The 20,440-nt window shown below is 42.8% G+C and overlaps 1 protein-coding gene across 2 annotated transcripts; it reads right to left on the reverse strand.

Moving 5' to 3' along the window:
* Positions 1-1,399: 1,399 nt before the first annotated feature.
* On the reverse strand, positions 1,400-19,816 carry RHEX (regulator of hemoglobinization and erythroid cell expansion). Of its 2 annotated transcripts, XM_030812510.1 has the most exons (6): positions 19,763-19,816; positions 6,021-6,127; positions 5,679-5,779; positions 4,060-4,203; positions 2,654-2,715; positions 1,400-2,100 (listed from the first exon to the last, which is right to left on the reverse strand). In XM_030812510.1, the coding sequence occupies exons 2-6, from the start codon at positions 6,029-6,031 to the stop codon at positions 1,900-1,902; spliced, it is 519 nt and encodes a 172-aa protein (XP_030668370.1). In that variant the 5' UTR covers positions 6,032-6,127; positions 19,763-19,816; the 3' UTR covers positions 1,400-1,899. The 2 variants fall into 2 exon arrangements, with proteins under 2 accessions (XP_030668370.1, XP_003272997.1); XM_003272949.3 differs by lacking the exon at positions 19,763-19,816 and having other exon boundaries at positions 1,424-2,100; positions 6,021-6,128.
* Between the last annotated feature and the right edge of the window lie 624 nt (positions 19,817-20,440).

Raw genomic sequence — 20,440 nt, forward strand, 5'->3', positions numbered from 1 at the left:
GAAGAAATCAATAAGAAGTAGAGTTTCACTTCTTGATGGGACAATGTTGCTGTTATTATTTTTGGTATTTATTCCTCATTCTGCCTGTCTAATAGTAGACTCTGTTGTGCCCCATTAGGAAAAGATTTGTAAGGAGAGGAATGACAATGGTAGCTAAAAGGTGAAGAGACAAACAAACCAGCAACATTTTCCAACCCCAGAAACCCAAACCAGAATCATCCCCTTAGATCATCTTGGGGAAGAAGAACTCAGGAGGAGGAAAGCCTGCCTGCTGCTCTCAGCACCAGGGCTGGGAGGGTCATCCACAGCCAGCAAATGGAGCACAGTTAATAAATCTCAGGTGTCTAAGACCTGAATGCCACTGATCTTGGGTTTGAATTTGGCTAGGAGTAAACCTAGGGTTTCAATTTTGGGGGCATGTTTGTTTAGCTATTATGAGCAAAATTTGTTTTTACTTCATGTCTTAAATTAGCTGTTGGAGAAAAATATTTCTCTAGTCACTGGTTACTCATGTTATCAATTTTAAAGCATTTTAATTCGCTGGTTTTCTAGGGCTAGGATATCTGAAAAGGTTGACAAATTATTCCTCATTTCTATTTTTTTTTTTTTTTTTGAGACAGAGTCTTGCTCTGTCACCCAGGCTGGAGTGCGGTGCCACAATCTTGGCTCACTCAGCCTCCAACTCCCGGGTTCAAGTGATTCTCCTGCCTCAGCCTCCCAAGTAGCTGGGATTACAGGTGCCCACCAGCACGCCCAGCACATTTTTGTATTTTTAGTAGAGACGGGGTTTCACCACGTTGGCCAGTTTGGTCTCAAACTCCTAACCTCAAGTGATCCACCTGCTTCAGCCTCCCAAAGTGCTGAGATTACAGGCATTGCACCACCATGCCTGGCTCCAATTTTTCATAGTTCTTGTTTTTGTTAACTGTTTTATCACACTGATTAGAACTTCTAGAACAATGTTAGATAACAAAGGAAATGGCAGGCTTGTGGACATTCTTACTTTGTTTCTGACTTAATAGGACTGTTTCTAGGAGCTTACAGTTAAATATCATGTAATCTCCTGATTTGAGATAAATCATTCTTAATTGAGTTAGGAAGCGTCCCTGTATTCCTAATTGTTTTTTGTTTTTTTTTTAAATAGGAATGAATGTTGAATTATATTAGTTTGAGCTTTGGGAGATTTTTCTCGGAATAAGAGATTATGATGCTGGTTGATATCTACCAAAATTCCGTTTGTCATTTTTGGCTTATAAGAAACAGCAGATTCAAAGGTTGATTGATGGTGGGCTTTGTAAATGCACTATTTGAAGTTCTGAGGACAGAAGAGGATTACTCATCAAGACACATCACTGAAAACAAGGAAAACTGCAGGGTTAGGCAACAGGAAAAGAGGAACTGGTAGTGGTTGTTATTTTATTTAAAACTTTTAAAGAAGTTGTTTATTGCCAATAATTAAAGAGCTCAAAGGGAAGTCATTTAACCATGAGATTGCCAAATAGAACTCTACAACAGCTGATTAAACCTTTTTAAAATTTTCCCTGGGGAGAGACTTCACCACTATCTCTGCTGATGGACTCCATGGTTCTCACACTTTACCTGAAAGTTCTTCCTATAACATCTGCTCTGAATCTTTCTTGCCGGGGCATAGGCCTGTTTTCCCACTCAAGCCTTGTTTTTGTTTTTGAGGAATGAACAGCCTTTTTTGGGTACAGACCAGGAATCCATCGGTCTTGAGGACCTCTGTGTATTTGTCAATTTTCTTCTCCACATTCTTTTTGGCCTGTCTCCATAGACTTGTGAGCCCCATGCCTTGTTTAAGGGGGAAAAATGGCATTTCCCTACAAATTAAATGTAAGAATCCGTAGAGAACTGGACTCCATTAAAAATATTTAGAATTCACATGGCCACTTGATCGTATTCCACTGGCTCAGACAGAGCAGGGTTGACAAAATACCAGAAATTGGGCTTGTGGCTTTCTGGATTAACATTGACATAATCTGTGATTTCCTTTATGTTCTCATAGTCCAGGGCAGAGTCATTTTTTAGTTCTCCAGGGGCCGAAAAGATGACTCGTGTGTAATCCACATCCTCGGTGGCCTTAGGAGAAAAGCAGAGACATGTGGGTCAAGATCCCTACCATGTTTGGGGGAAATAAGACCCCAGGACTGAACTCTTACTCAAAGAGGTTTGCCCATGGCTTGGTGGGGAAGATCTAGGTCCAAGTAGCTGTGTCTGAGAGCAGTCCAGGGCAATGAGGAAGATTACCAGTGACTTTGTTCCACCTGTCTGCAGGGAATGGGATTACAGACGAGCAGGTGGAGGCAACAGGAAGATGCTGAGACTCAATTCAAGTGAGATCACGACTCAGAGCAGACTTTAGCCCAACGACTGTGGTATGTGGAGAAGAGGGTTTCCTATTAGCGCTTTAATTTTTACAGTCTGTTCAGACCCACTTTGTTTGGGTGATCCATGCCGATATGGGTTATGGGTGGAAGCCTGACCCCCCTCACCTGAGGATGTTGTGATGACTCAAGAAACCCTCTTTTCTTGCTCCCATTCCATAGCTGGGGTAACCTGAGTTTTCAGCGTTTTACAACAGGGATCCCCAGACTGCATATGTTCATCTGAGATCACTAGGCACATCCATTACCTGGCAGGCAGGAGGCAAACTGCAGGAGCTGTCCGAGCTATCTGAGGATGTGTCACTGTCATCTGGGGAGAAATAGAAACGGTTCCTCTTCCAAAGCAAGCCAGAGGGTGTTAAGAGAGGATAGAGACAATGGAAGGGAGAATTGTCTTATTATCAGGTAAAGACAGAGGCAGAGCCAGCAACAAAAAGGGGGGGGGGTAGGGAAGAGAGATACAGAGACCCCAAAAGAGGAAGAAGGAGAAACAGAATAGGGGAAGAGTGGGGGGAGAGAAAGTCTCCAAAAATAGGCAGGGACATGTCCAAGAGGCCGGGCACTGCTGCTTCATTCAACTCCATCTAAAACTAATGTTAAAAAATACACTAGGTTCACTGTGTTTGGGAAGGGCTGTCTTCCAGAAAGAAAAGTCAGGAGGAACATGCTGGGACAATGTGACCCAATGCAAACAGCTCTGGCCTCAGAAGTTACACCTTCTAGTCCAAAGCTGTCACTAAATCTAGGCAGATCACATCTCTTTTTGTGCTCTGGTTTTTGTCACCCCCAAGACAAGAGGGTTGAGCAAGAGTCTCTGAGGTCCCTGCCAGCTAAACAATCTCTGATTCTAGCCAGGCTCTGGTGAAGCTTTGGGGCCAGGGGTTAGGGTAAGGCCAGTGCCTCTCCAATTCTGCTGAAACATGCATATGAGCAGCACCCTCAGGTCCCCACAGGAAGGCACTGAGGCCATGTCTCAACTGAAAAGATAAAATCAGGACAGAGCAAATTCAAACCAATCAAGAGATAAACCAGTGGAAGAAGTGCAATCTCTGGTGAGTGAGCCCCTATCAGGGAGTTGTCTTGTTGCCAAAGCAGCCATTTCCACTGTGAATAGTGATGACCTATTGGCTCACTTGCAGGAGGGTGATATAGATTTGAACCAGCAGCAAGATTCACATTTATACACTCAGATACCCATGCAGATCTAAGACCATGAAGAAGGGTCCCTCTAGGGACTGTGGAGGAGCGAGCTACGGAGCCAGGCAATAACACTGACACAGCAGCAGCCACGGTGGAGGCAGGCAGAGGCAGGTGAAATTTTAACTCCACCATTAGCTGATCAATCCGAAGAAAAGATGCCATGGCTTTACAAAGAGAAGAGCAGGGACATCTCCCAAGCCTCCTGCAATCATTTGCACACGACTAAACCCGGGAAAGAACTTACACCCACACAAACTCAGAAGGATCTTCCCCACGAAATAGAATAAAACACCTTTCTGAAAAAAAGTAGGCTGGCAAGGCCTGTCCTGACGTGGCTGTGAGGAATCCTCAGGCCAGAGGTTTGGGCCCATGGGGTTGCTGCAGGGAGGTCCTGGGTGTCCAGAGAGAGCAAAGTAAGTCCCTAGACAAGTTCTCCCCCCAACCCCTTACTCACGCCTGTAAAGGGGATCAGAAATTGGGATGTCTCTCTCTGTCTGAGTCTCCTTCATCTCTTTGACAGCAGGTGGATGATGGTGGGCAGGGCTGGGCCTGGGGACCTGGAGCCTGGCTGCTTTCAGTATCTGTTCACTCTGGTGGACTAAAAGGGAGAGGGCAGGGATCAAAAGTGGAAGCTGGCCAGGCGCAGTAGCTCATGCCTGTAATCCCAGCAATTTGGGAGGCTGAGATGGATGGATCACTTGAGGTCAGAAGTTTGACACCAGCCTGGTCAACATGGTGAAACCCCGTCTCTACAAAAATGCAAAAATTAGCTGGGCGTGGTGATGCGTGCCTGTAATATCAGCTACTAGGGAGACTGAGGCAAGAGAATCGCTTGAACCTGGGAGGCAGAGGTTGCAGTGAGCCGAGACTGTGACACTGCACTCAAGCCTGGAGGACAGAGTGAGACTCCATCTCAAAAAAAAAAAAAAAAAGTGGAAGCTGCCTGGGTTAAGCTCGTCAGCTCTTGAATCAGTGCCTGTTGAACACTGCCCTCAGTAAAGCAAACCTTTCAGAAAGATCCCTTCAAACCTCAGCACTACTGTGCTCAAAACCCTACCGGGGTTCCGCGCCTCCCTTGGAAAAAGCCAAGTCCCAGCCTCCGAGGCCTCACTCCTCCCTCCTCTCTGGCTTTCTCCGGCTTCTCTCTGCCTGCTCCAGCTGCCCAGCCTCTTTGCTCTTGCTAGTGTGTGCCTAACACGTTCCTCCTTCAGGCCTTTGCAGGCAGAGTTCACGCCTCACTCCCTGCAAGTTTATACTCAAAGGTTAGCCTTTTGGGGATGCCAGCCATCCACCAAGCTGTATCAACTCCCTTGCTCCATTTTTCCTCCCTAGCACTTACCATAATCTAGCATATACATGTTTTACTTGTTTATCTTGTTTGTTGTCACATGGAATGAAAGATTCTGAGGGTAGGAATTTTTGTTTTGTTCCCTGTTGTATAGCCTAGGCCCAAAGAGTGTCTTAGATGCTCAAGAAATACCTGTTGAATGAATGAATGAACAAATGAATGAATGAAGGTAGACTTAACTAGAAAGACCCTCAAAACATCATCTTGCCCCATCCTTTCTCTTAGCACAACCAAAGCAGCATTGTTTTATTTTCCCTAATTGAAATGCCTTTCCAGGACCGAGCTTCACTACCTTCTATTGTTTATCAGTTCAAGAATTTAAACTAATCTCTAAGTCCAACCATATTTCCTTCTGTTGTAATTCAAGGACATTTCTTCATATTCAGTCCTTTAACAGTGATGAAGAAAATTAATTAGACCAGATTACACGAGCACTTCCTCATAGGCCTTGCAAAAGCTGTGCCTAGGCAGAAGGTCTGGGTAGTAGACGGATGTGGACGGCCACTTCCAGCCAGAAATAGTTGGTTAAAAGGTGAGGTCACAGTGGGGATTACCCAGTTACAGTTACTGGGGGGAGGGCGAGCGGTGGGAAGGGATTTGGCTGGTGGGTCCTCTGGTAGGTTTTTGAGTGACGTTTGGGAACTCCAAAGGGGTCTTCTCCTGCTGGAGGCTCGAGAATGGTTTCTGAGAGTGACTAGGAGGGAAGAGGATGCTGAGCCAGTTACCCATGTGCCTGCTGAGCAGGTAGTTGATGGCAGTGAGGAAGCAGGCCTGCAGGAAGAGGGACACCACCGCAATCACTAAGCCATGCCAGACCTCCATGACTCTGTTGGGAAAGAAAAAGGGGCAAAGTCAGAGATTGCAAGGATGTGAATACAATTGCAGACCTATCCCTGTCCTAGCTGGAGGCAGACATCTGGCATTGCTGCGTGTCCCAGGGTAGGTCCCTTTGCCTCTCTGGACAATAAGGCTGGGGGCAGCCAGGAAGGGTGCTATGTGTGCTTGGAAGCCAGCTACACCAGTCAGCTTGGTGGGAACCTTGCTCCTGCTCTTCTTGGGCCACTCACTCTGTCAGCATGATGAGCTCCTTGCTGATAAGTTGGGGCTCAGGCACTTTCAGGAACCACCCTGGCACCTCGTCTCTCAGTAGTGCCACTGGCAGGGTGCTGGAGATCTGCAAGAGGTAAGGAGCTGGTCAGGACTCCAGGGCTCTTTATACAAATTTCCCTTGGGCAAACTCAGCTACTTGAGGATCAGTTGTGACACATGCCCAGTTTATTCATCATACTTGCTTCAGTCCCCACTTTCCTACATGATACATTCTAGACACTTCTCCTAAAGAACCTTGATGCATAAAGTGCACTTAACATTTTCATTCCCAAAGATTTCTGTTTAGTTTGGTTTATAAAAGTGGATTCAGGATCCAGATATGAGTTCCTTATTTGGTATAGATTCAGCATGTGAAAGGTGTAGGTGGGGAGTGAAAAGCAGTAATGTTCTAGATTGGAGAATTCCCATTCCTGTTTGTGCTGGAGCCCTCTCTCCATTCATCCATGCATCCAGTGCCAAGAAGCGCCACAGGGCACCTTGTTAGCAGCAGGGCTTATGGATTCTTTCTGTAGGAGAGCTGTGACTTAGTTGCTGGTAAGGAGGGCCACAGGGAGGCAGGAGGGAGGGACCCTGGGGACTGACCCAGACAGGGAGCGAGAAAAGACTCCAGGAAATTACCTGACTCTCACCTCCTCGGAGTCCTTAGACAAATGGATAGAAAAATCCGATATTGCCCAATGATCAGCAAACTCCACAATGAAAGCTCAGTCAAAAGTGACTTGGGCCAAGTAGGATGGCTTGCCCCTGTAATCCCAGCACTTTTGGAGGCTGAGGTGGGCAGATCACTTGAGCCTAAGAGTTCGTGACCAGCCTGGGCAATATGGCGAAACCTCGTCTTTACTAAAAATATAAAAATTAGTCGGGCATGGTGGCATGTGCCTGTGGTCCCAGCTACTGAGGAGGCTGAGGTGGGAGGATCGCTTGAGCCCAGGAGGTCGAGAATTCAGTGAACTGAGATGGTGCTACTGCATTCCAGCCTGGGTGACAGAGCAAGACCCTGTCTCAAAAAAAAAAAAAGAAAAAAGAAAAAAGAAAAAAAAACAGGGGACTTGTGCACAAAATAAAAAATAAAAAGTGTAGAGCCAACACACTGGAAAGAAAACACAAACGTGATTGCAATAAAGCAAGACAGGGATTTCTTGAAGGATTTGGTGACTTGATTGAAAAAGGGGCAGAGCTGTCTTGAAAATGTCCTGCTCTTGTCTAATTTTGGATAAGCCCCTCTAAGATAAATTTCAGCACAGATGCTGATTTATCAAGCCTCATCTGGGGTTCCTCAAGACCCCTGCCAGGGCAGCTGCACAAAGAAGACTGGACTTTACCAGTAGAGCTTTATTGTATCATGAAAGAAATTAAAACTGTGGAAGGGGGCTAGAAGCTAGGCCCGTGTGTTTGAGAAAACAACAATGTTCCATTTTTAAAGGAATTCTGGTGCTTTAGTATCAATTGTCTAATATTGAATGTCTCATTTGTCCTTAATCACAGACATGATTCTCTCCTTGAGGGGGTTGGCCAGTAGGTTGCCTGGGCTGTCTTCCGATACTACACTCAAAGCTTTTATTTTTTAAGGCTCCTCTTCTACTTTATTTATTTAAAATTACACAACTAGTAGACATTTGTAGTTGAAGAATTAAAAATATGAATCAGCAATGCGTTTTAGAAAATCGCCCCAAATTGAGCCAGACACAGTGACTCATACCTATAACCCCAGCGCTTCAGGAGGCTGATGTAGGTGGATTGTTTGAGTCCAGGAGGTCAAGACCAGCCTGGGTAACATAGCAAGACCCCATCTCAGGCCAGGCACGGTGGCTCACGCTTGTAATCCCAGCACTTTGGGAGGCCGAGGCGGGCAGATCACAAGGTAAGGAGATCGAGACCACGGTGAAACCCCGTCTCTACTAAAAATACAAAAAATTAGCCGGGCGCGGTGGCGGGCGCCTGTAGTCTCAGCTACTCCGGAGGCTGAGGCAGGAGAATGGCGTGAACCCGGGAGGTGGAGCTTGCAGTGAGCCAAGATTGCGCCACTGCACTCCAGCCTGAGCGACAGAGCAAGACTCTGTCTCAAAAAAAAGAAAAAAAAAAAAAAAGACCCCATCTCTAAAAACATACAAAAAAATTAGCAAGGTGTACCTGGCACGCGCTCATAGTCTCAGCTACTCAGGAGGCTGAGGTGGGAGGATCACCCAAGTCCAGGTCGAGGCTGCAGTGAGCCACTGTACTCCAGTCTGGGTGACAGTGAGATACTGTATCAAAAAAAAAAATTACCCCAAATCTTTTTTTTTTTTTTTTTTTTTTTTTTTGAGATGGAGTTTTGCCTTGTTGCCCAGGCTGGAGTACAATGACATGATCTCGGCTCACTGCAACCTCCGCCTCCCAGGTTCAAGTAATTCTCCTGCCTCAGCCTCCCAAGTAGCTGGGATTTCAGGTATGCACCACCACGCCCTGATAATTTTGTATTTTTAGTAGAGACAGGGTTTCTCCATGTTGGTCAGGCTGGTCTCAAACTCCCGACCTCAGGTGATCCGCCCACCTTGGCCTCCCAAAGTGCTGGGATTACAGGCGTGAGCCACCGCGCCCAGCCAAAATTACCCCAAATCTTATTCCATATCCTTCCAGAAAATTTTCTAAATATTTTCATGAATATAAGTGCATGTATATATGCAAATAATGTGTGTACACAGAGACAATGTCTTTAAAACATGGAATCATACAGATTGTTAGCTTTTTTTTTCCTCTTAATATATCGTAAACATGTTTTTGGTCAGAAAAACCTCCATTAAAATGCTCCAACCAGGCGATCCACAGGCCACATTTGACACCTAATTTTTGTCTGATGAAGTGCTTTAGTGATTTGAATTTGTATGCCCCTAAAATGGGACATGATTTCTTCACTTCCTGACTAATCCCTAAAGGCATTTGAGTTTGCCACCTTTGAGTTTTACAGTATCATTTCGAATTCCTACCATTGCCCTTGATCAGTGTTTCTCGGCAGTATCTGACATTTGGAGCCAGACAAGTCCTTATTGTCTAAAATTGTCTTGCAGAAGGCAGGCTGTGGAGCCTCCTGAAAGCCCCCCAGTGTAACAGGCCAGTGGAATGGCCAAAAGGACCCCAAATGACCCCACACATTTCCAAAGGCCCCCTGAGGTAGGAGGGTTTGCTCCCAGTTGAGAATCCCTGAATTTGATATATGTTCCATTATTTTAAGATTAATGCCTTACTTTGGCCCTTTGTACAAAACTAGATTGCGTACACCATCTTCCACATTTTAATATATTCTGAGCATATACTCAGAGCATATGCTTTGGGACAGCGAGGTGGAAGGATCACCGAGGCTGGGAGTTTGAGGAGAGCCTGGTGACAGAGTTAGACCCTGTCTCCCTTACTAGCCAAATGACACACAGCAGCTCGTCCAAATGAAAACAGTAAGTAGTATGGATGTCCAACATTCTTAAATACTAATTTCAGTTCAGTTCCCTTCTAGATGTTAATTATTGAATTCGGTGTCTCAGTTTAATAATTTCAGTATCTATAAAGTGAGAATAATAATAGTTTCCTACCTCACAGAGCTCTTGCATGAGCTCAGTGATTTATGCTGTTTGTAAAGACCTTTCTACAATTCCAGGCATATACGAGGCACTCAGTAATTATTAGGTATTATTCAACCCTAAAATCCTCCATCATGATGGTGACTAGAACTATTAAAAATTGGATTGGTCTATTTTAGAAAACTTAGGCATTTGTTTTGAGTACAGTTTGGAGATAAGATCCAAGGTATGAAAATTATGACAGGTGTCATTATTTAAATGGCTAATGGCCCCTAACCACAATGAGCAGGTTGTTCCTTGGGGTCTAATTACAGACTGCTGATCAGACAATCAGCAGAGACATCTGCTCATTTGCACGTGCACGTGCGTGCGCGCGTGCACACACACACACACACACACACACACACACACACACAACAAATAACCGGGAAATGGGCAATTTAAGGTAATTATGTTGTGAAAAAGTGCACGGACTGTGTGAGGGTTTGGTGTGCCTCGTTCCATCCTTGAGGTAGGGACGGTTCTGTCATCTTCCACTGTGCTGAATTTTGACACCCAGACCCCACACTAATGTAGTGCCCTGCCAGGCACCTCAAAACCAAACTTTAGGCTGGGCATGGTGGCTCACGCTTGTAATCTCAGCACTTTGGGAGAGCGAGGTGGAAGGATCACTTGAGACCAGGAGTTTGAGAAGATCCTGGGTGACAGAGTAAAACCCTGTCCCTCCTCCCCCCACCAAAAAAACCCCACTTCGTCCCAGTGCTAAGAGCATTTATTTTGTTTGCTTCAGACTTGAGTTAAGGCTGGATTCCATTTTATTAAGTTTCCCTCCTCCACTGACACAGGAGCTTTCTCATGGCCTTTCCAATAGGTGCAGTGTAATATCAGGGGGAGAATAAAAAGACGCCCACTTTCCTGCCAGATACCATGCTTTCTTTGGATAGGTTTATTCTAGAAAGAATGGTTTAAAGCAAGATCACAATAGAAGATGATTTCCAGGAAAAATCATATGGATTAGGCTGGGCGCAGTAGCTCACATCTGTAATCCCAGCACTTTGGGAGGCCAAGGCGGGTGGATCATGAGGTCAGGAGTTCAAGACCAGCCTGGCTAAGATGGTGAAACGCCATCTCTACTAAAAATACAGAAATTAGCCAGGCATGGTGGCAGGCACTTGTAATCCCAGCTACTTGAGAGGTTGAGGCAGAGAATTGCTTGAACCCAGGAGGCGGAGGTTGCAGAGAGCTGAGATCACGCCACTGCACTCCAGCCTGTGTGACAGAGCAGGACTCTGTGTGACAGAGCAGGACTCTGTCTGAAAAGAAAAAAAAAAAAGAAAAATCATATGGATCAAAGTAACTATAATCAACATTGTCAACTGACTTTATTAATCTTTTCAAATGAAGTAGCTGTAAACTTTCTTTGCTGTCTCCATTAATTTGTTGTTTTTAACATTAGCTAAGGTATAATGGAAAGAGAACAAAAAGAAGGGAGAACAAAAGAAGGGGAAGGAAGGGAGCTAGGGCCTGCCTTCTCCTGGCTCTGTCACTTGCTAACGGTGTGACTTTGGACAGGGAGACGTCCCCTCTAGGCCCTGGTGAATTAGGGAGCTTGGCAAAGTACTCCTAAGGCTCTTTTCAGCCCTGAGCATCCTGCTCTTTAAAGGCTGGGGTGAAGTAAGGCGAAAAGAAAGCAAAGCTGGATGGAAATGGAAAATTTAAAAATAAAAGAATCTTTATTTCCATTTTGTAACAAGCCTCCTCCACATTGCTAGACTTTCTCTCCCAGTTTAGTATGCAGTTTCCGATAATCAAGAAAAGGAGGAAACACAAATAAACCAAATTAATAATATAGGGACTATTAATCTCAGAAACAGAAGGGATTAACATTTTTCAACAAAAATGGGGTACCAAAAAAAAAGAAGAGGTTTTAAAAAAATGTTAGACTACAAAATTTTTTTTGACGAAATCTCAGTAAATTGGATAGTTTCCTAGAAAAATATAAATTAACAAAATTGATTCCATATGGCACGGAAAACTTAGACCAAAACCAAACCAAAATAACAAGAAATAAGTTTAGGAAGCAGCATGGTATCTAGCCACTAAAGGCAAAGAAGCTGGAGTCAGACTGCTTGGGTTCAAATCCCAGCTCATTCTCTGCATGAGCTTGGCCTGGCTATTTAACCTCTCAAAGCCTCCATCTTTTAATATGTGAGATGGGAACAGTAACTAATTTCGGGACTAGATAAGACAAATATAAATGATAACTACTTCTGAGGATGAAATTAGATGAGCTATGTGAAATAGTTATTAGAACTTTTGGCACATAGTAATAAGCATCCAAAGAATGCCAGCTATTATTGTTTAGAAATTAAAAGCATTGGCTGAGCCCAGTGGCTCACACTTGTAATCCTAGCACTTTGGGAGTCTGAGGCAGTTGAATAGCTTGAGCCCAGGAGTTGGAGATCAGCCTGGGCAACAAGGCAAGACCCCGTGTCTATTAAAAAGAAAAGAAAGAAAAGAAAAAGAAAGAAAGAAAAGAAAGAAAGAGAGAGAGAGAGAAAGAGAGAGAGAAAGAGAGAGAAAGAAAGAGAAATAAATAAATAAATAAATAAATAAATAAATAAATAAATTAGAAGCATTACCAGACTTATCTCCTCAAAACCTGTCTAGATGGTTTGACAAATGAGGAGTTTCAAACTTTTAAGGAACACATAATTATTATTCTACAAGCCAATACAGGGCACAGGAAGACAGAAACTCTTGAGTTCACCTCATTTATGAATATGGAGGTATGTATATATGGTAATATCAAGAAGTTAGCCCAGAATGTTGAGGAAATTGATTATTACAAAGATGGAAACAAACATTGAGTATTTTCCACGTGCTTTAATCCTCTCACTCTACAAAAATAGACATTACCACTACTTCATAGATGAGGAAACTAAGGCTTAGGAAGATCGAAAAATTTGCCACGTTGCCAGCTGGAAGACTCATGTTTCCTAAACCAACTGACTCAAAATCCTAAATCCCAATCATGTCAGGAAGCCGTCTTTTATACAATACAAATACAATATTGATAGAGCAAATTCTTAAAATTATGATCTTGGTAAAGTGCCAAAATGTACTGGATAAACTGAATACTTATTACTGATTTTTGAAGTTAATAAAAATATCAGGATTGTTTCTTACTATGAATAATAAGTCAGTGTAGTATTGATTACTGCACCAAAAATCAGTATCTGACAAAATGGCAAATTATTTTGCAGCTATTTGAGAGCAAGGGTGTATGCTGCAACCCTTATCTGAAATGAGTACCAGAGGTTATAATTTCTGGAAATGGAAAGTTCCTCCAATCTCTAATAATAATAAGGGTATTGAATATTTACTGAGCATGTTTTATGTGGCAGACACTTTTATATACATTAACTCATCCAATTCTCACAACCACCCCAGGAGGTAGATACCATTATTATTTTTTAATTAACAGAGGACAAAACTAAGACACAGAAAGGCTACCTAATATGCTCAAGATGACAAAAACAGTTCATCAGCCTTTGTGCTCAGGCAGGCTGGTGCTGGAGCCTGAGCTGTCAGCTGCTACATTAACAAAATGAAAGTATAGTTTTGGGCAAGGAGAAGTCAAATTCATTCTAATTTGAAAAAATGTGCCTGTGTGTACAATAAATGTTATAAGAGTAGTTCACAAAGCAAGTGGAGGAAAGGAAATCATTATTTAACAAATGTTGCCCACAAGACAATGGGTTAGCTACCTGTAAGGAAAAAGAAAATAACTTAGATCCAGACCCTAGATAGCAAAATGAATTCCAAACGGATTAAGGAGGTAAATATCTTTAAATCGAGCCATTAAAATTAGAAGAAATTAGGATTGAATATTACTGTATTTAATAATATTTATTAAATCCCCAGATGAGAGAAAACTTTCTCAGTTTATACGCAATGGAAGAAATCACAAAGAAATACATGAAAAATAGATTTGGCTGTAAACTATTAGAACTTCACATGTTAACAAAATTTAAAGGCAAACAGAAAAAAAAAAAGCAGAAACAAGTATGGCAAACCAAAATTTAAAGATTTTGCATCTTTGGTTTGTATAAATTGTTAAGAAAAACACTAGGGCCCCCAAATAGCAAATGGGTAAAGAGTGTAGAGCAGACAATTTACAAACAACCCAGAACAGACCAAAGCTATTATGCAAAAGAGCTCTGTACAGCGTCATTATAAAAGTGAAAAATGGGAAGCAATCTAAAGAAAAAAACAAAAACTGAAGAAATGAGGATTGAGGCTTCGAATGGAAGACCATATGGCTGTTTAAAATTACATTTAGGAAGAATTCATCTGGAGAAAGAAATCTGTTCTATGAAAATATACAATGCAGTTGTATTTAGCTACATAAAATATAATCACAATTTTGTAAAAAGTGAACATAAGTCTGGGCATGGTGGCTAATACCTGTAATCCCAGCACTTTGGGAGGCAAAGGTGGGAGGATCGCTTGAGCTCAGGAGTTTGAGACTAGCCTGGGAAACACGGTGAGATCCCCATCTCTACAAAAAATGTTTTAACCCATTTTCTATTTAGAAAAAAAAAAGTACAACTCATTCTCTTTGAGGCTGAAACAAATCTGACTCATTTTCAATATGAAAATAAAATATAAAAACCATTCTTGGGAGTTATTTCTAAATAGAACTTGTCTCTAGTCCTCATGTAACAGAAATGTATATGATGTTACATGAGGGTAAGAGACAAAAGTATTCTTGGGGGAAACAGGAGATGGGTTAAAAAATTAGCTGGGCCTGGTGGAGTGCACCTGTACTCCCAGATACTAGGGAGGCTGAAGCAGGAGGATCACTTGAGCCCTGGAGATCAAGGCTACACGAGCCATGGTTGCACCACTGCACTCCAGCCTGGGCGACAATGTGAGACCCTGTCTCAAAAAAAAAGTGAACATCAAAAGAATGAAAATTTATAAAGAGAGAAAACTCTGGGTCATTAAACTTCTTTCTCATCATATTATTTCAGTAATAACACACCCAATTCATGTTTCAGCTCCCTAAATCCAGAATATTTCTTTCGTTTGTTTGTTTTTTGAGACGGAGTCTCGCTCCGTCGCCCAGGCTGGAGTGCAGTGGCGCAATCTTGGCTCACTGCAACCTCCGCCTCCCGGGCTCAAGCAAATCTACTGCCTCAGCCTCCCCAGGAGCTGGGATTACAGGTGTGCATCACCATGCCTGGCTAATTTTTGTATTTTTAGTAGAGACAAGGCTTCACCATGTTGGCCAGGCTGGTCTCGAACTCCTGGCCTCAAGTGATCCACCCACCTCAATCTCCCAAAGTACTGAGATTACAGGTGTGAGCCACTGCACCCAGCCCAGAATATTTCATTAACAATAATTTTGTTTATCAAATATAGATTTATTCATAAATACGAATCTATAGAAAATAAGTTTAGGATGTTATTTAAATGTACTTTGTTCATACGGAGGGAATGGAAGAAGATACATGTAAGTGTTAACAAAACCAGGTATTGGGATTGAGGATATTTTATTTCATTTGTTATACTTTCTGTCATTTTCAAAGTTTTCTGCAATTAACATGCATTTTTTCCAATTAAGAAAAATATTTATTTTTATTGTTTAATTAGTTAATAATAAATAAATTTAAAAATTTTCCTAATTGGCTGGAGTGCAGTGGTAGGATCAAAGCTCACTGCAACCTTGAACTCCCGGCTCAAGTGATCCTCCTCAGCCTCTCAAAGTGCTAGGATTATAGGCATGAGCCGCTGCACCTGGCCTATTTTTTTAATTGGCAAAAATTATCCACATTTATTGTGTACAACATGTTTTGAAATAAGTATACATTGTGGAATGGCTAAATCAAATGAATTGACAGCTGCATAACCTCACATATTTATCTTTATCATTTCTTGTAGTGAGAACATTTGAAATCTACTCTCTCAGCAATTTTCAAGAATACAATACGTTGTTATTAACTATAGTCAAAAAAGTTTTCAGACATTGAAATAAGCCTAGATTTTCTGAGTGCCTTAAATCAGCATGACACCAAATTTATCTAAATAAATTATATCTCACCATGTTAATAGAACATTGAGATGATCACCTAAATGTCTGAATTTCAATCAATCAAATATTTATCGAGTGGTCCATGCACATGGTCCTGCGTGAAATACTCTTGATGGTGTGAAGGAGAAAAGGCCATTTGTACTTTCAAGAGTTCATTTGCACTTGGAAAATCAAGACATTAATATGTGAAAAGTCAAAAAGCAGAAGAGATGCCACAGGTGAAGAATAATGAATTGTCAGAAGGAGTGGTATCAATAATACATTAAATTTCAGAGGAAAAAGAGATCCCCCAAGGGATAGAATGTTCAGGGAAGAGTCACTGAGAGGGAATTATTTGAAGGACAGGCAATGGATGGATGGAAGGAGGGGAGAATAGCAATCTAGCTAAAGGTGTCTTGCCAACCCTGGCTTTGGGGGCAGCTTTAGTGGAATTGATTGTCTTCTAACAAAATTGGATTTATATTTGACCACACGTAAATAGCATAATGTGGAAATAGCTGAGTATATTGCAAAGTGACCACACAAGTGAGTATAGGCAAATGCTCAGATGTAGAGACTCAGTGGCCAAATAGATTGTGTTTAGGACATCAGCTATGGCCTTCCTAGCTGTGAGTTGCTTTACTTTTCCAGCTTCAGGGTTATATCTGTAAAATGGGGATGACACCTGTTTTGTAGGGTTTTTTTTCTTTAGACAGGGTCTTGCTCTATTGCCCAGGCTGGAGTGTCCAGTGGTGCAAGCACGGCTCACTGCAGCCTCGACCTCCTGGGCTCAAGCAATCCTCCTGCCTCAGCCTCCCGAGTAGTTGGGACCACAGGTGCATACCACCATGCCTGGCTAATTTTTTAATTTTGGAGAGACAGGATCTTGCCATGTTGCCCAGGCTGTTCTCAAACTCCTGGGCTCAAGCAATCCTCCTGTCTCAGCCTCCCAAAGTGCTGGGATTACAGGTTTGAGCCACCGTGCCTGGCCTGTTTCATGTTTTTAACTCACACATGTCTTGTGTTTACCATGTATGTGCCATATCATAAAAAACATTTTGCATCAATTATCTTATTTAATGCTCAGAATAACAACCTTAGGAGGTAGATACTATTGTTCTCCCAATTTTACATATGAGAAAACCAGGTTGTAATCCCCTGTGGAGGGGACATAATTCAGACACAGGTGGTTTGAGGCCAGAGCCTTCACCACATTGCATTCAGTATTGAAAATGCTGGCCAGGTGTGGTGGCTCACACCTGTAATCACAGCAATTAGAAAGGCAGGGGTGGGAGGTTGGCTTGAGCTCAGGAGCTTGAGATAAGCCTGGACAACATAGTGAGACCCCATTCTCCAGAAAAAGAAAAAAAAAAAGAAAATGCTCAGTAGAGGGCCTGGCATATATAGGTACCAGGAGATGATCCTTGGACCAGAACATTCAACTCAAAATTGTCTTAAATTTGTAAACACAAACATTTCCATAAGGCCTTGTAAGAACACTGGGCCCACTCATGATTTTCAGGTGGGAGCAACACAATGTACAAAACCACGAGGTCCTGGGACGTCCCTGGTCCTAAACAATGCCTGTTCCTATGACTGTCAATGAGTCACTCACCAGGGAATAGAGAAGGTCAAAACACCAGGCTGAGGGAAGGGAGGGATGGAGTGTGCCAAATATCATGGGGAAAAGGACAACAGAGGGTTACAGGATCACCTTCATTCTCATATCAGAGAAATCTTTCCTGGATTCTCTTTGGCTCTGGTCACCATGTCAGGGTCCTCACCCCAGGTGGTTATGAGGCTAGGGCTCATCTGGAATATGGCATGAGAACCTAGATGAACATTCCAGCTCAACAACTTTATACATTCCTTGGGCACATTATTTCCTCTCCCTGAGCCTCAGTTCCCCTGTCTATAAAATGAGATGGGTGGGCTAAATCAATTTAGTTCTGACATTTTGTTATTTTAGAATTTTTCTGAAATGGACTAAAAAGTGAGATTCAAAAGTGAGAACGAGCAACTTTGAGCCTCTACTAGATAAACCACATCTCCAGTCACATTTATTTCTAGGTGCAAGCACCGCCAATTTCCAGCAGGAAGGCAAGTCATCCAGAGTTTCTAATTAGTAATTTTGGGGAAAGCAGTTTTGCAGGGAACTACTAGAGATGAATGCAATGTGGATGCAACTTAGTTCCAAGACTAAATCAGCAAGAACACAAAAAGTTGCAAGCTACTCAAGCAGTATTCACGGATTCATTTTGCTAGTTCCCACAAAGCTCCAGATGAATTAGAAGGGGTCAAGTTATTCTGTTTCATTGATTGGCCTACTAAATTTTAGGGAAACTAGGCACCTTCCACAGATTATGCACCTTCCATAGATTATGCACCTTGTTGGCTGGGACTGCATATATTACACTCCACAATTCATAGTACAGTACTTCGAGACACGGTGGGGATAGGGGTGGAAAAAGCATTTCAATGTGTAACACTCTGTACACATTCCCATTAAATCAATTTGCATATAGTAAATGTTTAACCTTGGGGGAGCCACTTAATGTCTCAGAGTCTTGCTTTTCTCTTCTTTCAATTGGGCAGTCAAATGTCTCTTTATTTGACTTATTTTCCAGTTGAAGAAGCTGAGGCAGCAAGGTGTTAAGGGACTTGACTGAATCAATGAAAGAAAACTCTTCTGGAGAACTTTAGCACAGAAGAATTAGACCAGGCCTTTCTCCATCTCTCCAACCCGGGGGTCGGGGGGAGCTCAGAATTATTAGGAGGGCTACATGAGACCATGGAAACTTCCAGTACCATTCCTGCCTCCTTGTCAGGATTCAGGGCCAGTGCTGGCTTCATGGACTTGCAACCCGTGCAGACTAGTAGGGCCCTGTGCTCACAAGGACCCCATCATTGGCCTAATGCTTTGTGGCTGTCATCTTTAAATTCATAATAATTTTTGAGTAAGGGACCCCGGATTTTCATTTTGTACTGGGCTCCACCAATTATGTAACAGATCCTACTCAAGGCATTTAATTGGGTAGAATTGCCAAAGCTCACAAAATAGGTCAACACACAGAACGAGAAGCAGGATCAGCCAATCAACAAGTCTTCCTTGAGTACATGATACATGCTTCCCAGCACAGCATTGTCTGAGCCCCTCCCAGGTTGGAGAGATGGAGAAAGGCCTGATCTAACTCTTCTGTAATGAAATTCTCCAGAAGAGTTTTCTTTCACTGATTCAGTGAAGTCCCTTAACACCTTGGTGCCTCGGTTTCTTCAACTGGAAAATAAGGCTCTTAATAGCACTTACGTCTTTAAGGTTGTGAGGAATAAATGGACCAATCTGCGTAAAACTCTTTGAACAGTCCTCGGCAGATAGTAAGCTCCATATAAGGGTCGACTGTTTCTGTTTTGTGCTGTTATTAGCTTTTCCTTGCCCAGATGCTCACATGGCTTTTTTCTTTGATGGTGCACATTCTCTGACCTCTATTCATAAAATTTTAAAACTCCCAGGCTGGCTCTCTTCCCTCCACACGCACTAGTCCTTTGCTGCTCAGAGTGTTTTCTCAGGGAAAACACTCCTATAGGATGTTTATGGGGGAAGATATTCTCTGAGATCTGGTTCCCATTTGACTTAAAAAGGAAACTTCATAGCTGCTATTGGTGGAGCCCTGTACTGGCACTAAATGTACATTGTCTGAATCCATGTAGCAACCCTGTAAGGTGGGTGTTTTATGCCCATTTTACAGATAAGGAAACCGAGGCTCACAAAAGTTTAGCAGAGTGAGGATTTGGAACCAGTTTTTGCTGGACCCAAAATCCATGTACCTTCTAGCCGGAGCCCTGATGGCTGCTGCTGCTAGTGTAGACAGATCTCAGGTCTCAGGCACAAGAAATTCATGTCCATAAAGTGTAATCTTAGGCTCACTGTAAGCTGATTGCAAGTTGAATTCCGCACCGTGGAATCTCAGCACATAAACAGAGAATCCTCTCTAAAACTTCTACACATATATGCTTGCAAACAAATGCGCATTTCAAACTATTTTAAAATCCTGTCTCCACAGATAGTACTTACCCCTGGGACTATGAGCACACTCTGATCCCAGTCTGTGTTTCAGCGATGTCCTAATGGAAATATCTCCCCGACCCGTCTCCAGCCCCTACCCAGAAGCTTCTGTGTCACTGGAGGTCAGTCACAAGTGTTTCAACATTTCCAACAAGGCGGGGGCACTGCCACTCAGAAGATAGCAATCTCGCTGGTTGGGTACAGCAGGGTGAAGGGAGAGATAGTGCCTCCTATCTCTTTTGGCCATGTTCTGCCCAGCTCCCTGGTACAGACAGTTTGTGTAGATGGAGGAGATTAGTGATCTCTTTCTCTCCCTGTGGGCACACATTTAGATACCACAAATACACACGCAGCCAGGTAGAGTCGAAAGAACACTAAAGGAGGAGTTAAGAGGCCTAAGATCAAGTCCCAGCTCTGGCACCAGTGTGCCACATGAGCTCAGACAATTTGTTTTCCCCTAAAGGGACTCATGTTCTTCCTCTATAAAATGAAGAAGTAGGTCTCTAGATATTAGCAAAGATCCTTTCCAACTTAGCTCATCTGCGAATCTATATCTGATGTATTCAAAGATTAAGTGAGTAGGGGACGTAGGGCAATAGATAAGAATAAATTTTTGAGGACAACTTCTTTGTCATTAAGCATCAAAGGAGGCCAACCAAAGATGGCTGTTACAGTTTGTAGGGTAAC

Source organism: Nomascus leucogenys, chromosome 5 (genome assembly GCF_006542625.1).
Source record: "Nomascus leucogenys isolate Asia chromosome 5, Asia_NLE_v1, whole genome shotgun sequence".
NCBI lineage: Eukaryota > Metazoa > Chordata > Mammalia > Primates > Hylobatidae > Nomascus > Nomascus leucogenys.